Source organism: Meriones unguiculatus, chromosome 9, assembly GCF_030254825.1.
Source record: "Meriones unguiculatus strain TT.TT164.6M chromosome 9, Bangor_MerUng_6.1, whole genome shotgun sequence".
In the NCBI taxonomy this organism is placed as follows: Eukaryota; Metazoa; Chordata; class Mammalia; order Rodentia; family Muridae; genus Meriones; species Meriones unguiculatus.
In genome coordinates this window covers 10,184,398-10,202,344 of record NC_083357.1, presented here as the reverse complement: position 1 = coordinate 10,202,344, position 17,947 = coordinate 10,184,398, and the positions used below count along the sequence as shown (strand labels likewise).

Here is a 17,947-nt window from a genome sequence, read left to right as displayed (position 1 = left end):
CCTAAACATAGGGATACTTGTCTCTGTACTTTGGTAATAAATTTCAATTCATAAATTTTCTTTTTAGAGAACCATCATCAAAAGCATCACCATGGGATCCTTTGTGTTATTCGTGTTAACTTGACAAAAGCAATTGAATCAGGAGTGGGCAGTAGAGAGAGGAGACACAGGAAGGCAGCTGGTAGGTGAGACTAGTTAGCCATGACAACATGGGAAAGAGACAGGAAACAAGACAGCCTCCCACAGCACAAGGATGTATTTGGTAGAGATTGTAAGGAGAAGAAGCCCCAGTGGGCAGGCATGGTGTTCCCAGCCCCTCTCACTATGCTCTTGTCTCTTGACGCTCCTCCCTCCCTCGCTGCCTTCATTTCGGGTTATAGTTACATGAAGTGCACATGGTAGTGGCTCCCTACCCTACTACGCCCTGAACACAAGCCTCTTTACTTCTCTGCCTTCCAGCAGCAGCAGCAGCAGCAAGCATACGGTAATGCTCCATGTCCTAGATGGGGGACTGAGGCAGGAGGCCTTGTATTCATTGCTGCTCTCCACTCCAAACAACGGTCCCTTTACATCTTCTGGATACATTTGCTTGATAAGAACAGGGTGGGCAGGTTGCCACGTGTAACGTCTCCCTCTGTGGACCTTCCCAAATAAAAGGAGAAGCAGAGGTCACCAGAGAAGTGAAGCATGTCCACTATTGGGAAAGGCTCCTGCACTTCCTCTCTGTCCCGGCAGGACACATAAAAACCAAGCTATGGGCTGCAGCTGCATGGTAAAGCAATCCGTTAGCCTGTGTGAGGCCATCGGACCCATCCCCAGCACCACCTTGTGTAAATAGATGAAGTAAGAATAAAGTTAGCTCAGGTCGTATAACTTTTCTTCTCAGACTAGAATTAGATGCCTCCACATTATCCTTATGCTTTGTTCTCTGCTGAAGGAGAACAGCTGTCAGATGCTGATACATGCCTTGCAAACCCAACCAAAGTTCACTGGGAAAGGAGGCTTTCCCCCCACGAGGGGCTGTAACAGCTAGACGGCAACCATACATAACAGACACTGCAAAAGTTCAATTACTCTGGTGGAACCAGGTTATTGCTACAGGCAATGAGCAGTCCCTCAAGTCTCCCTGCTTCCCCAATCGCCCCGTGTAAACACAAATCACAAACAAAAAGAGAACGGGGATGGTACCTACCCAGCCTCAAGCGGGGGAGGCCCAGAACCATGCCCTGCCCCTCCCTCCAGTCCCAGGGTCCTCTCCATATGACATCCAGGTGTCCTTCTTCCGCCCCATCCGCTGGGAAGAGTTTAACTGTCTCTATGATTTAAGAGAAAGAGAGAGAGAGAGGGAACAAAACCCCACATCATTCAACTGGAATTTCCACCTTTAAAACATCAGCGGAGCCTTGGCTTAGCTGTCTAGTTCCTAACTCAATTTCTGAGTTTATGAATCAAGGTGAAGTGAGTCCACACATTGCCCCCTGTGTGACGAATCCTGTCCCTGCTTTGTGCAAGAGGGTGAAGAATTAGTTATGGTGTGATTCTAGCCCTGGCAGTTTTGACACCCCTCCTCCATGCCCAGACCCTATGCCTGAACCAACCTTCCTTCTTTCTTTCCCTGGACACGGCAGGTTGGTGCTGGGGCAAGCAGGCCCACCCGCTCTTCTGTTAGAGTAGCATGCAGGTGGAGGTGTGTCGTGGCTGCTGGGCTCGCTGATCTTTAATCCAGACATTCTTACGGTAGATCCCAGCCTTCTCACGACATATCCTGTGTGCCTACAGCATGCTAGAGTCCGGGAGCAGAGGCTGCACCGTAAAGAGGCCGGCCCTCAGCAGAGGCTCACACGGCTTGTCTGTGGAGGGGGGTGTAAGCAAGGGCTGTGACAACTGGTCTTGAGGAGGAAACAGGAGGGGGAGCAGAGGTACAGAGGCGTGCAGGTGTCATTGCCTGCTGTGTTCTTGACTCCCAGGCCATCACCGGCATGGCCATCGACAACCATCTCTTGGCACTGAGGGAGCTGGCCAGGGACCTGTGCAAGGAGCCGCCTGAGATGTTCGCGGATGAAACATACCTGATGAGCAACCGGTTTGTCCTCTCCACTAGTCAGGTACAGTCTCTGCATGTGTGGCCAGGGCCCAGGAAGCCCCTGAAGACAGAAGTGACTTGGAACCTGGCTTTGTCTTTGCTTCTTTTTTCAACATTTAACACACACACACACACACATGCACACTCTGATGCATATGTTTAATATATGTTAAATTATGCTAAATACTTATATGTATAGGTATAGTGTATGCTAAAATATCTGCATGTAATGGGTAACAGTCAGATCAGTGTAGCTGGCATACCTATCAACTTAATAACTTAGAGAACATTCAAAATCCTTTCTACTAGCCACTTTGAAATATTTAAGTTATTGCTGTCAACGATAGCCTTCCTCCCGTGTCATAAAATATTGAAGTCAACTATATTTTCTCCACTCTCAACCCCACCATCTGGCTCTTCCCTTTTTGTTTTAACAAGTCTTATCTTTCCTTATGTGTGTGTGTGTGTGTGTGTGTGTGTGTGTGTGTGTGTATGTATGTATTTGTGTGTGTGCCTATGTGAGTATATGGTATGTGTCTGCTGGTGCCCTCAGAGGCCACAAGAGTGTATTGGAACATCTGGAGCTGGAGTTACAGGCAGTTGTGTGCTAGCTGCCTGATCTGGGTACTAGGAATTGAACTCAGGTCCTCTGGAAAAGCAGCAAGCTCTTTTAACCATGGAGTCATCTCTCCAGCCCCAGGCTTTGCCTCTTGAGTTTTGTCACCTTCAGTGGAATGATCTAAATGTTCAGGGCATTAAATTTTCCCATCTTCCAAATAGAAATGACCAGAGGCTCCCTTAGCCAAAGCTGACAGGCTGGGAATACACTCATCTGGGGGTTCTAACTCTCATGCAGCACTGCCTTGCCTTCTGCTGCATGTGAGGGTGTATTCCACTGCAGAGGACCCTGGGATCTGAAGCCTGACAGGCATGCCTGGGGATCCCTCAATTAGGTCATGGGGATTGTGATAATGGCCCGGCCCCGACGCCAGAAAATCAATTGTCAGCCCAACATTTCCTACCTGGTGCTGTACATGTGCCCACTTATTAAAGGACCACAGCCACAAATGCAGAATAACTTTCACTAGTGGGAAGCTGCAGGGGAGGGGAGGAAACGCGTAGCCGCACCAGCCTCCTGGAACTTACCTCATCTGCACGCTGCTGGATGAGGGCAGCGAAGGGGGCTCACAAAGCTGTGTCTGAGGATAGACACCCACTCAGTAATTTAATTTTGTCATTACAGCAGTGGGCTTGCAGACATGAATAAATGAGACCAGAATACTACAACATAAATTCTTCAGGAAACCATCCATGGGCGTAGAGTGCTCTGGAATGGCTTCATGGCCTCCAGCCATTGCACGGCAAATTTATCTGACAATGCAGTGACTCTATTAGCAAGACTAATGGCTTGTTCTGCCCCATTAAAATGGCCAGTGCCATTTCAGAAGGCACAAGAACACAGCACCAGAAACCTGTGGATTTAAAACAGACCCTGCCTCATACTTCACTGGCCACAATCTTTTCTCCTTGTCCCTAAAACCTGCTAATAAAGTGAGTTTGGGGTGTGAGTTGTTTCATGGCTTCTTTCCCACTGAAAAGTTATATTTGTGGCTTGAGTGCTTTAAGAGACACACTTTCTTGGTTTGTGAACTGGATTGCAAAGCCTAGCCCCCTGAATCCAAACATCTTAGATGATTAACTAAAATTCCAGGTGACAGCAGGCTTGGAAGTGCCCGGTGCTGAGTAATTGTGCATGGGTGGGCCTTGGGGAGGAAATCAGACCATCCAGGCGGTACTGACAGTAATTAAGGATCCGGGGGAAATCGACAGAGAAGATGGGCCAGATTTCCTCCAGTTCATAAATTACTCCCTGTGGGAAGCCATCTAATGGTTGGGTGCCACCAGGGTGCCATTTAGTAAATTAGCCTGATTGCCACAGTGCCTCAAATGGCCCCTAGATAAAGGAAAGCCTTGGCTCAGGCCGGAGGAGCAGGCTGCCCGGGGAGCCTTCGGCTCCACAAGCAGAGCCAAGTACACACTGGGGGGGTGGATTGGGGGTCTCTCTCCCCCAACACCTTGCTCCTTGATGGACTCATCTTTATTACTCCAGCCATGGCTGCTCGTTCACACCAACCCAATTCAATCTGGTCAAATCCATGGTGAGGGGGTCTGGACAGGGAAGCAAATACCATGGAGGTCTTGAGATACAGAAGCTCACCCACCATGTTCTAGCAAATTCCCAGGTTGAATGTCAGAATAGGCTGTTTCTGACCTATGCCCTTCTCCAGGTGCCCACAACCATGGAGATGTTCTGCTGTTATGGCCCGGTGGTCCCCAATGGATATGGAGCCTGCTACAACCCCCAGCCTGAAGCTATCCTCTTCTGCATCTCCAGTTTTCACAGCTGCAAAGAGACCTCTTCTGCGGAGTTTGCAGAAGCTGTGGGAGCGAGCCTTGTTGACATGAGAGACCTCTGCACCGCGTGTGAGCCTGCTGAGGGCAAGCCACCAGCGACAAAGGAAAAAGCTAGAGGCCCAACCAGGCCAGGCAACCTTGACTCGCACCACTAGCCTGGCTTCCTATGGGAGCCAGTCCCATCTAAGCCTTGCTCCCATCCTCAACCCCAGCTTTTTGTTGTTCCCCTGTCCTTGGGAGCCCAACCCTCAGACTGTGTGAGAAGGCAGCACACGAAGCTAGCATGTTAGGACAAAGAGTCCCTTGTTGTTTATCAGGGTGGCCTCTGGCCTTTTAACAACTAGAAATGAGACCAGCCTGGCTTGGAAGCCACCTGGAGGAACTGGGACCTCCCCCTGAGGTCTTCAAAAACTTAACACTTATGCTCCTTTCCCACCAACACCCAGTAGTACACATGATAGTCCTGCCCAATGGAAGGGCGAGTCGTCTCATCCCATGTTATGGGCCCAAATAAGTCATGAAGAGAGAGACAGCTCTGAATCGTTACCTGCCACTCTCCCTCCACACAGCCACATGCACACGCATAGCCAGGGTTCATCTAAAATGCAGGAACTGACAGCCCCAATCACATTTCTTCTTTCATCTTCCGCAGCAATTGTCTTCATTTGATTGGAGGGAGCTAAGTCTCTGGGCAAGGCTGTGAAGACTGAAGGTTGGGCTGTGGGTGAAGGGCTGCATGGCAGATGAGCAGTGGCATCCCCTTTGGGATGGCACTGTCCAACAGGCGTTGTTGGGGTGATTTTCTCTTAAACTATGTGCACTGATCTGAGAGAACCAAGCCTGTACTTGCTGTTCTCTATCAGAAAAGGAATTCACTGTATTTACCCGATATATCAAACCATGCACTGTGAGGGTGTCAAGACCCAGGAGTGTCAGACCCTTGGCTGGAGGAAACACCTTCTCCCATAGGAAGGGACCGGAAGCTGGCCTTCCCCCTCCAGGAACAAAGGAGTGCATTCACCATTATGCAGAGGCAACACTGAGCCGTGGCCAGGGATGCTCTGTGGGGACCCTGGGAAAGGGGACTGTTTCACGTGTCCCTAAAGAAAATGAGACAGTTGTTTGAAGAGGCAAAGCATCGCAAGTATGGCCACCTTATCATAGCGCTAAATTGCCAAATTATATTTGAAGTTGATGTTTGGGTTCTATTTTTATAATATAGTTCTAGATTTCTGGCAATCTGTACATTTTAATTTATAGTTCTGTGCTTCAAAGAAATACATGTCTGAACAAAGAGCTGTATATTGAAAATACTCTATTCAAGATATTTAAGTCAGTATTTAATAAAATGTAATGCCGAAAAAGATGATGCTGTCATTGTTCCTACTGACAGATGATATAAATTCTGTGATCCAAGTCAACAGTTCACTGGCCTGTATCTGGGCTCTGCCAGCAACAGTGTCTAAGGGTGAGGCTTGGAAACCATACAAAGCCAATCTGGGCAGCATAATGAGACTCTACATCTAAAAATAAAATACAAATAAGGGATACTGGACCATGAAAGAAAAGGAAGGAGGGAACTAAGTCTCTGCTAGTATGTATGTCAGGACACATCATGACTAAGGAGAGGCATTGAGGCATTGATTCCATGTGGCATTTGTGATTGAGTGACAAGAACTCAGTGCAGAGATGGGTGCTCCCTGAAAGCCTGTCCAAACACGTCTGTTGGTGGCAAAAAGTGGAGCTAATAGCTCCAGGCTCAGAGACCGGATGCCTGGCTAACAAGCCTGATAGCAAGTACTCCAGTCTTGTTACTGGGTCTTATCACCTTGTTGGTAGTCTTATCACCTTTCTAGACCATCGTGTCCTGGCTTGTAATGTGGGAATATTGAGGTCAACCCTGCTTATTTCTGGGGTTTGGGACAAGATGACTTGAGATGGCCATTGTTTGAAAATGAGGGGAAAACTGTAAAGACCTAGCATTCTTGTTGCAGGCTCACAGAGCTCACCCCTGTCCAGGCTGCAAGACCAGAACAGAGACTTCTCCAAATGGGAACCCCAGGGCTTTTCCAGAAGAATGCTGGCATGTTTCGGTTAGCAAGTTAGGATGTGAGAAAGCCACTTTTCAAGGAGATAATAGTTCAAAATATTCCAGGATGGACAAGAGGATGGGAGTAATGTGATTTGCTCTTATCTATCATACACATGGCAGATGGCCTCCAAACAACCAGATGTGAAAATACAGACAACACAGAGAACAGGAAGCAAAGACAATATTAAGCCTCCCTTCCCATTGGTGGATGTTGATATCCAAAGAAGAAGGCTGTTCCCATTCTCTTTCTTTCTTTATACATATTTCTTGGAGTTTCCTTTTCAAAAAGCCCTTTACATATGAAGGGTAAGCACGGTGCTCTTACCGGGAAGAGCTGGCCTCAGGTGAGGTGCAAGGACCTTTCTAAATGGACTCCCTCTTTGTTCCTCTTCTATGGTATGTCCCTTCCATCTTTTGACAGGATTTCTGCTCTTGTCCCTGTTCCTTGTGTTGTGGCCCCAGAGTTCTGTCTAAGTGCTCTATTTCTAATTAAGTAGTGATATGGCAGGCTGAGTTTAATCAAAACTATGAAAATATATGTTTAAAGGAAAAACATTTAAACTATACTTTGTTGACTATAAATGATTTTTGGGCTAATACTTGTTCAATATTGTCAGCTCTATAATTATTTTGGTAGTATTAGCTAACCTGCTATCACAATTAATAAGACACAGACACCTGTTAGACTTTGTAGCTGTCTTATAACACCTTGGGTTGGGCAGATATTTCTACCTACACTATCTCAATAACCTCCCCATCCACTTCCCACCCCCTCCAATGTCTTCCTCCTTAACCATTCTTATCTGGGCTACCTTCCAACCATAACCTTATAAAAACAGAGTCGTTCCTCCCAGCCCACATGCTTCCTTTTCCATTCTACACATTGTGGCTTTCTCCCCTCTCCTCTCTTCCCACCTGTCTGTCTCCTTCTTGTGATTCTCCTGTCTGCAAAGCTGGGGAACCGTAGCCACACTTACCTCCTTTGCCCTGTCCAGGTACAGGCCTTTTAATTAACCAATTAGGAATAATGTGTTAGGCAGGTTTACACAACATGGATAGATGTACCTGGGCCTTAACCAGATCTTGAGGACCAGTAATTAGCATCAAAATGCAAGCATCAGACAACCCCAACAGCTATACACTGGCATTCAGAAGATAACAAAATATTCAGCACTTGGGAAGTAGTGGCAGGTGGATCTCTGTGAGTTTGAGGCTACCTGGTCTGCATAGCAAGTTCCAGGACAATCAGGGCTATATAAAGAAAGCCTATCTCAAAAAGAAAAGAGAAAGGGAAAGGGAAAGAGAAAGGGAAAGAGAACAAAAAAAAGGAAAGAAAGAAAGAAAGAAAGAAAGAAAGAAAGAAAGAAAGAAAGAAGGAAGGAAGGAGGAAGGAAGGAAGGAAGAAGGAAGGAAGGAAGGAAGGAAGGAAGGAAGGAAGGAGGGAGGGAGGGAAGGAGGGAAGGAGGGAAGGAGGGAAGGAGGGAAGGAGAAAAGGAGGGAAGGAGAAAGAAAGTGCTCAAGAAAGTTCTTGAGTCTCAAATTCCAGAAAGAAAGATGGCCGCTGTGAGCAGTGAGGAGGATATCTATGAGTTCGGCATATATGACAGGTCTGTCCCAGGTTCATCTCTGTTGCTGTGATAAAGGACCCTGTCAGCAGAAGGGGAAGGTTTACTCGGCTTATGATTCCAGGCTGCAGTCCAGGACTGCTGAGAAGTCAGGAGCAGGAACCTTAGCCACCACACCCACATCCAGGGGCAGCGAGAGAAGAAACACAGGAATCCCCACTGCCTGTTTGTCTACCACTTCTGCTCAGCTAGCTTTCTTTACCTTTCCGTAGGACAGGGTACGGCTGTGAAATGGTGCCCCTCACGCCCAGGGAGGACGTGCCGATAGGCTTACCTGATCTGGATAATCCCTCAATGGAGACTCCCTTCCCAGGTGATTCTAGGTTATGACAAGTTGACATTTAATACTAGCCAGCACAAGATCCCGCTCCTGCCCACACATGGTCGCTTGGGCTTGACAGGATGTGAATGCCCATGGGCGGGGGGTGGGGGAAAGCGTGAAGAAGCTACTTAATGTCCAGCACAAACGCAATCCCCACAGGCATCTTCATCTTGTGAAAAGGGCTAGAAAAACACTTCCTGTCACCCCTTCCCCCAACCCCACAGAGGGACAAGAAATTCTTCCATCTACTTGAGGTAACAGATGCAGGGGGAAAAAATGCATGAGAAATAATAACCACAAACTTTGCCATGTGAAGACTTGAGAAGTCTGAATTTATGCAATCATCTTAAAAGGCCAAATTGATGAGATACAGTAAAGTGCCAGGGAATCACACGCAAAACCACTTCCCACCTTGGACACATCAAACACCCACAGTGGGAATCAGTCTATTGCAGATGAGCTCGCAATCAGAAATACAAAGCTGGGAAATATTGTGCACTCCAGGAGAGGAGCACAGAAAGCAAATGGGGTTGGTACCACAGCAGCGTCAGATAACAGGCACTTCAGAGAAACTGATAAACCAATTCATTTAATGTTATTAAAGACACTGATGAAGAAAGACAAAAAAAAAAGAGTTGAAGGAGGAGCATCCTAGTTTGCTTTCTGTTGCTGTGATAAAGGCTGTGGCTAAACAGCTTGGGGAGGAAAGAGTTTCTTTGGCTTACACATCTCCATCAGTTGGTCCCTGAGAGAAGTCAGGGCAGGAACTGGAGGCAGGAATGAAAGCATAGGAAGGACAGAGACGCCACTCACTGGCTCGCTCTCACAGCTTACTCAGTTTGCATTTTGATACACTTTGCATTTTTATCTGCACAGGGGTCACACCTCCCACAGTGAGCTAGACACTCTTACATCAATCATCAATCGAGAAAAGATTCCCATGAACTTGTCTACTGTTCGCAGCCATGCTGATGGTGGCATTGTCTCAACCAAGGGTTCCTCTTCCCACGTGACTCCAGCTTCTGCGGAGTAGACCAAACAAAAGCCAGCACAGGAGTGTACTGGACGGAATGTGGGAAAGCACTAGGTGCCTGAGAATATTCCAGAATTTAACGAACAGTTCTGAAACTCACCGATCAAACACACACACACACACACACACACACACACACACACACACACTTTAAAATACTTAAAGAATCCTAAAGATACCACATAACAATGCTGTCCCCAGAATGTCAGCGACAAGTGTAGGATACCCTATTACGATGTCACCAAACACTACAGGCTGCTGTTATTTTTCTTTCTTACCAACCAGAACTAGTTAATATGACCCTGTGCTGAAGACACTACTTGGTTTGATCTCAGGATACCAGTAAATCAGGCTGAAAATGAGCTGTGAGTGAGCTCCCTGCTGGCTAGCTTTCATACTGCTGGAATGTGCTATATAGTCTGCTAAAGAAGAAAAATCAGTAACAGTCTTACCCAGCTGTGAACTCTTTGCACTATACAATACCAATTTGTCAGGCAAGTGTGCTCATTGGTGTATTAGTGGTATGACTGATATGGGCGTATCCAATCACTTTATTGTGAGATTTTGAGTTTCTCTCCACAAGAGGAATTCATGTCTGGTACTATAAACCTAGTCAAAACCCGTGGCTAGAAAGGTCATAGACCCTCATATGGGACTCTACTACTGTTGTGTTGCTGAGTAGACATGGTATCAAACTGCCTTCCAGTGTTTATATCCTCAGATAGCACCACTCACCAAAATGGTCAGAGAAGCTTCTCTTTGTAGTTTAAGCAGAGAATAAGTGAATGCTAAGTGTTGGCCATAAGCAGAACAACTATGTCACTTTCTCCAAGGCTCAGGGAAGAGGATGTAAGAAGAATGTAAGAGCCAGAGGATTGGAAAAGGCACTGTGAATGCTGTTTTCTAGACATGGACCTATGAAGACTAGCGAACCAGGGAAGAAACTTCAAGCTATTGCATCCATGAACTTACAGCAGCAGTGGCTATGTTCATAAGACCTGCATAAACCTGGGCCTGTCAACATTCCATCACAGAAGGGAAGGGATCCATGGAGCCATAGAAACTGAAAGGTGGGAGTGGGGGAGTCATATTCCTCAGTGGTATATTTGCTAGTAAATTTATCTTGATCAAACAAATTATCTTCCATACGTGCTCATTCTGGCAAGCGTACTTAAACACAGTAGGCGGACAAGACAACAACAAAAGTGCAAGAATATGGGAGAAGGGCTTATTGGAAAGGAGGCAAAAGGGATTCAGTGGAAAGGGAAAAGATGAGCAGACAATGTGGAGATATGATTACAGTGCATTAAATATGTGTATGAAGCAACGAGTAAAAAAATTCATTTAAAAGTATCTAATATCAAAACTTTGGGGATATGGCAAAGGTTTTTATGAGCAAATAATATGTCAAAATGAACCAGAAAAGAACATGATAAAGAAGTTGTTGAACTAAATATAACTTTGAAAAAAAGGGAAAAACTGAACATAGTGTTCTGTGCCTACAATCTCAGCACTTGGAAGTCTGAGGCAGAAGTATGAGGAGTTGAAGGCCGGTCTACACTACATAGTGAGTTCAGGACAGCCAGAGCACCACGACGAGACCCTGTCTTAAAAGCAAAAAGAAACCAGGTGCTGTTAGCACACGTCTTTAACCCCAGCATTCAGGAGGCAGAGGCAGGTGGATCTCTGATTTCAAGATCAGCCTGGTCTACCAAGCAATTTCCAGTACCAAAGAAAAAGAAGGAGGAGGAGAAGAGGAGCAGGAAGAAGAGGAAAAGGACAAGGAGGAGGAGAAGAAAAAAGAAGAAAAAGAAGGATGATCAAATTCCCAGTGGCCAGCCCCCCAAAGAAAGCTAAGTCCCTTCGCTCTGCCATCCCCAGCAGAAGCCATCAGCTGTGAGGAGGTACTCTTCAGCATCCACAGCACAACCTTTGAGAGGTCTCTTCAATGTCTTCCTGCCAAGATTGTTTCCTTTCTTTGGAGAGGTAGGGATGAAGAGATTGTCACAGAAACCTTCTATTTCTCCCATTCTCAACTGTGAGTCTGCTGACAGCAATGCCACTGCAAAAGACGCTCCCCAGCCCTCCACACTCAGCAGCAGCACAGCCATGAACACCACCATGGCTTCAGGTGGCAGCGCAGACCGCAGACAACAAAAGTAAAGGTTTTCAAAAGTTTTCAGTTAGAAGAAGAAACCAAAAAAAAAAAAAAGAAGAAGAAGAAACCAAAGAGTAACCTCTAATGAAATAGAAAAGGTTAAAGACAAAAAGAGTTACCAATGAAACAGAAAACAAAACATAGTAGAAAAGAGAAAGAAAAATCAAGGTAATTTAAAAGGCCTAACAAAATACACAAGTATGGTAAAACTGATTTGTAATAGTTCAGTTTCCTATTGGGGTACAGTCCTCCCTTCTCATAAAACCATAAATATATTAGAAAGAATCATTTCTTTTGGAAGCAATCTCACTAAATAGTTGTGGAACTTTTTTGTTTTGTTTTTGTTTTGTTTTGTTTCATCTTGTCTTCTTTAGTCCAAGACAGGATTTCTCTGTGTAGCTCTGGCTGTCCTGAAACTCACTCTGTAGCCTAAGCTGGCCCTGAACTCACAGAGATCTGCCTACCTCTGCCTCCTGGATGCTGGGATCAAAAGAAAAGCGTCTGTCACCACACCTGGAATGCAGAAGTTCTTTCTTTCTTTCTTTTTCTTTCTTTTTTTTCTTTTACTGTTGAGTGTTTCTTTTTTTTTAAGATTTATTATTTATACAGTATTCTGCCTGTATATGTGCCTCAGGGCAGCAGAGGGCAGCAGATCTTACTATAGATGGTTGTGAGCCACTGTGTAGTTGCTGGGAATTGAACTCAGGACCTTTGGAAGAGCAGATAGTGCTCTTAACCGCTGAGCCATCTCTCCAGCCCCAGAAGTTATTTCTATGGACAAACATTTTAATAGAAAATTTGGCCCATTGTACAGAATTTTTACTGTGCCCACAATCTTCAGTCCCCCAGATAGGTTGTTAAACAAGCAAACGAAATGGAAAGAATTTGTCAAACCAAAGCTTCAGCTTCTTTAGCCAAAGACGCCTGCTTTTAGTTCTTCTAAGATGTACATCATATGGAAAACATCCATTTGTCTCCTGTGCTGGTTATACTTATGTATACTTGACACCAACTATAATCATCCAAGAGCGGGGACATCAACTAAGAAAATGCATTCTCAAGATTGGGCTGTGGGCCAGCCTGTAGAGCATTTTCTCAACTAGTGACCAACGGGGTAGGACCCAGACCATCGTGAATGGTGCCATTCTTGGGCTAGTGGTCCTGGTTCTATAATAAAGCATAGGAGCACGCCAGTAAGCAGCTCTCCTCCATGGCTTCTGCACCAGCTCCTGCCTCCACGTTCCTGTCCTATTTGAGTTCCTGTCCTGATTTCCTTCCATGATGAACAGTGTTGTGGAACTGTAAGCCAAATAAACCTTTCCCTCCCCAAAAGTGGCTTTTTGGTCACAGTGTTTGTTGCAGAGTAGAAACCGTAACTAAGATATCTCTTTATAAAATAAATCACTGGGCATCCTGTTAAAAGGAAGAAGGGACTGAATGAAGCATTATATGGTATTATAATGTATTCTTTTAATGATAACTAAAAATTCAGAATTGATTACAGGGACTTGGAAAAAGTCACCACATCGAATATTCTGTGCAGCCACCGTAAAAAAGAGACGCACCAGGTGCTTCTAGCCACCTCTTGGGTTGCAAAACTGCAAGAGACAAAGCTTAGCTTTGTGTTTCTGACCTCAGACTTGTGCCAGCTTGTCCTGTAGACATACTCGCACGGGCTGAAGTGGTGCTCCTCCCACATTTCTGCTAACGTCCTGTTTCCTAAACCCTTTTATATTTAGATTTTTAAAAAATCATTCCTTAGTTTATTTTTCTTTCTTTCTTGTTTTGTTTGTTTGTTTGTTTGTTTGTTTTTTGGCTGGGAGGGTTTGGGGTTTTGGTTTTTCGAGACAGGGTTTCTCTATGTAGCCTTGGCTGTTCTGAACTTGCTTTGTAGACCTGGCTGGCCTCAAACTCACAGAGATCCACCTGCCTCTGCCTCACTGAGTGCTGGGAGATTATAGGCATGCCATGCCTACTGCCATGCTTGGCTAAAGATGTATTTATTTATTCAGCTTCAGGAAACACACAGTGCTGAAGAGAGAGGAAGAAGGCATTGTACCCCCCACAACTGGAGTTGCAGACGGCTGTGGTCTGCCAGGGCTTCCCAGTACTGGGAACTGAACCCAGGTCCTCTGAGCTCCCAGGGCTCTTAATCACTGAGTCATCTCCCCAGCACATCTTTTTCTAAATGAGAGGAATAGTGATGATTTCGATTTTAATGACAATACAGATGAGGATTATATCATGTCCTCACATTAATCACATTTTTTTTTTTTTTTTGCTATGACTCTGAGCTTACCCAAACCTTTATTTTACTTGAATTAAGTTTAGTCAAAACAAAACTCAAATTTTTCGTTACCTTCATAAAGTAACTATCTTATTTGGAGAAAACACAATTTTCAGCCCTAAAAGAATAGGTCAGAGATACAGGGTGTGGTGGCTCACAGCTGTAATCCCAGTGCTTGGGAGGCAGAGGCAGGCTGGTTGCTGTGAGTTCCAGGCCAGCCTGGTCTACAAAGCAAGTCCAGGACAGCCAGAGCTACACAGAGAAACCCTGTCTCAAAACAAAAAATAAAATAATAAAATAAAATAAAATAGGTCAGAGACTTTTTAAAAGATTTTTTCTTTTTAAGATTTGTTTTGAATTATGTGTGTGCGTGTGTATTTGTACGGGCACATGTGCACACACGCGTTGCAGATGCTCACAGAGGCTGGGGAAGGCTGCCTGGTGTGGATGCTGGGAACCGATCTCGGGTCCTCTGCAAGGGCAGGACTCATTCTTAACTGCTGAGTCGTGGCTCCAGTCCGGTCTCTATTTTAAACTGTCTAAAAGAGATCCATATTGTGGAGTACATTAATCTTAGGTGAGACTGGGCGGGTTTAGGCTGGGATGACTGTAGACCGAATTTTTTGTTTGAGATCTAGACTCTTATAGATCAGAACAAAAGAACTACTACTTAACCTATACTGTATTTGTGTGTGTGTGTGTGTGTGTGTGTGTGTGTGTGTGTGTGTGTGTGTGTGTGTTAGTGGTGGAGCAGCGGCAGAAGTCAGCATCAGACGTCATTCCTTGGGAGCCACCTTAGTGTTTGAAGCAGGGTCTCACTGATTAGCCTACGATGGCTGGCCACCATCTTCGGCTAGACTCTAGACTCTAGAAAGATCTTCCTGTCTCTGTCTTGCCCAGGATGGAATCAGTAAGTGCACATCATCACGCCTGGCTTTTTATGTGGGCGCTAAGGGTTGAACTCTAGTCTTCAGATCTGCATAGCAAGCATTGTACCAACAGAGCTGTAACACCCCAGCACTCTCGGAAGAAAGAATTCAACCTACTGGTTTACTATTGACATTTAAAATGTCAGGGCAGAACAAACGAAAGCCTCTGGGAAGCCCTCCAGCATACTCAGACCCTTGTCAGGACTACCCAATATTTAGATTGGCAATTTTTATCCAAACTATGTAAAAACAGTATCCAATGGCAAAACATTTGTGAGGATGTTTTGTTGTTAATTAGTTGATTTTTATTGGTTTTTAATAAAAAATGGTCTAGAATCAAGAAACCTCTCAGGGAGTATAGGTGTTGGACTGTAAATTTTAGGACAAACCCAATCTGTCGATAATAACTTTAATAGACATACTTTTTAAAATGATTAATGCTCAAGAATGGAATGTGAAATAAAACAGAGAGTGTGTAACTTGGGAGACCAGAGCTTAAGAGTCTATGCTTCCCAAGTGAACCTTCAAGGTGTGACCCATCCTGCAGTTAGTTTGGATTAGAAAAAAATGTACCAAACAATATTATATTTTACGATGAAAAAGTAAATGAGCAATGTTACAAAATAATTCCATTGGAGTGCAGTTCCCTTTCTTACCTTTTCCTTTCCTTTCTTTTTATTTTTTAATTTTTAGTTGGTTTGTTTTTGCAACAGGATCACATGTAGCCTAGGCTGGCCTTGAACCTACTATCTAGGTCAAGGATCAACTTTACCTTTCGATCCTCCTGCCTCCACCTCCCAAATGCTGAGAAGGTTGCATTCCATTTTTTTTTAAATATAAAATAAGAAATGAAGCCAGGAAGTAGTGGAAAATGCCTTTAATTTCAGCATTCAGGAGGCAGAGCCTGGTGGATCTCTGAGTTTGAGGCCAGCCTGATCTACAGAGTGAGTTTCAGTGAGTTTCTGTGTAGCCTGGCTACACAGAAAAGCTTTGTCTCGAAAAACAAACAAATAAATTTGGTTATGCAAACAAAATCTATGGAATGCTTATTTCCTACACATCTGGCCTTTTATTTTTACACACATTCTAATAATATTTAAAACATGTAGAAAATTCAATTTTGTTTTTTTTTTTTTTTTTTCAATGCAAAATGGTGTAACATTGCATCTTCAGCATTGTGAGTATTCATTTACTTCCCTGACCTGGAATGTAGGTAATAGGACAGACCAAATTGTTATGCACAAATAAAAGTTACAGTAATTCAAATACAAATGGCCAATCTTCCCTAGAATTAGAGCTAACTGATCCATGTGAGGCAATAGGTACAGAATCAGAAATGAAAAACTAAGATTAGAAGATACATCTCAAGTTCAGAATAAAAAGAAAAATGTACACAATAACCACTTTTATTCATCTTTGATGTTGAGTTTCTAGCCAGTAATATACAATAAGAAGAAAAAAGAAAGGATCAACGAAGGAAATATAGCTGTAATTGTTTGCAAACTGTGTGAATGTCTACACAGATAACCCAAAAGGATCTATAAATAAAAATATCAAAAATAACACATAAGACCAAGGAAGCCTATATAAGATCAATATATAAAAGTAAGTTTATTTTATAACCAGAAATATAAAAACATATTAGTAGTAAAATCAAAACGAAAATCCTTATAATCTCATTGGCCTGTTCTTTGATCACCTCCCCCTGAGGGGGGAGCAACCTTACCAGGCCACAGAAGATGACAATGCAGCCACTCCTGATGAGATCTGATAGACTAAGATCAGAAGGAAGGAGAGGAGGACCTCCCCTATCAGTGGACTTGGGGAGGGCATGCGTGAAGAAGGGAGAGGGAGGATGGGACCGGGAGGGAAGGAGGAAGGGGTTTATGGGGGGAAACAAAGTGAATAAACTGTAATTAATAAAAATAAAATAAAATTAAAAAAAAAGAAAATCCTTACCAGCATTTTTAACAAAGTTAATAACCCAATGAGCAGGACTCCAATGAGAAGCAGATTTTGTCGTCTAAAAGTTCACGAAGCTTAGAGAACACCGAACCTGAACCTTCGTTAGAGTTACCAAACACACCGCTGGGGGCAGTGGGTGGACAGTTACAGCAAGGTGCCCGCCAAGGTGTTTAGTAAATGCTTTGAATTACGACTTCCTTTTGTTCTGTGGCTATAAAAGATTATAAAACCACGTCTATGTCAGAGCATGTTATTTTGGGACAACCTGAATTCACACTTCTGGACCATAGTTACTGGCATTTGGTTCAGAATCAACTTTTTTTTTTTTTTTTTTGAGGTGAAAGTTGTATTCTTGTATATTAGGAAACATTCTTTGTGCCCCTCTAACAGTCAAAATTCTACTGGCATCGTTCCTCTATTTGCCAGTGTGGATAGATCAGCGTGTGTCACAGAGAAAGACTGCACACGTGGAGAGAATTAAAACGCACAACAGTAGCATAAGTTGGAAGAGGAATTAATGGGAATTTTTAATCCTTGCACTTTTCAAAAAATGTACAAAGATATCAACTACGTTGATTTTTATAAATGCGTATTGCAATCATAAGAAGATAATTGTTAGGTTTGGCTAACTGCTGAAAAGAAGAGGAAAAAAAAGCCTCTGAAAAACAAAACAAAACAGAAAGACTATCAGACAGTGTAGAACAAACGTTCCCTTCTTCCTCTCCCAGAATAAGTGGCTCGCTGATGCTGTGTCCAAGGATCCAGCTCCCTCCCTGTAATAGGGTCTCTCATCCATGGGGCCTCCAGGTTCTCCCTGGGTTATCTGTGTCTTGAGGTGGGCAAGGGAGAGAGAGATGGAGGAGAGAGAGAGAGAGAGAGAGAAAGATTATTCAAGGTGGCCAAGCGTTTGGGAGGCTTCGACAAAGCAAAGATACACAGGTAAGTCTGTTTGTATGTACATGTAATAAATCAATCAAAACCAGGTCAGAACGTAGAGGAAACGCTGTTTCCGGTCCAGTATACTTCCCTGAAAGGCTC

At 44.2% G+C, this 17,947-nt stretch overlaps 1 protein-coding gene across 1 annotated transcript in view; it reads left to right on the top strand.

Annotated features, from left to right (window-relative positions):
- Positions 1 to 5,853, top strand: part of Chat (choline O-acetyltransferase) — a 48,776-nt gene extending 42,923 nt beyond the window's left edge. The window contains exons 14-15 of the mRNA XM_021658118.2: positions 1,968 to 2,105; positions 4,372 to 5,853. Coding sequence (XP_021513793.1) covers positions 1,968 to 2,105; positions 4,372 to 4,653 — 420 coding nt within the window. The 3' untranslated portion in view covers positions 4,654 to 5,853. The remainder of the gene's footprint in view (positions 1 to 1,967; positions 2,106 to 4,371) is intronic.
- Positions 5,854 to 17,947: the final 12,094 nt, after the last annotated feature.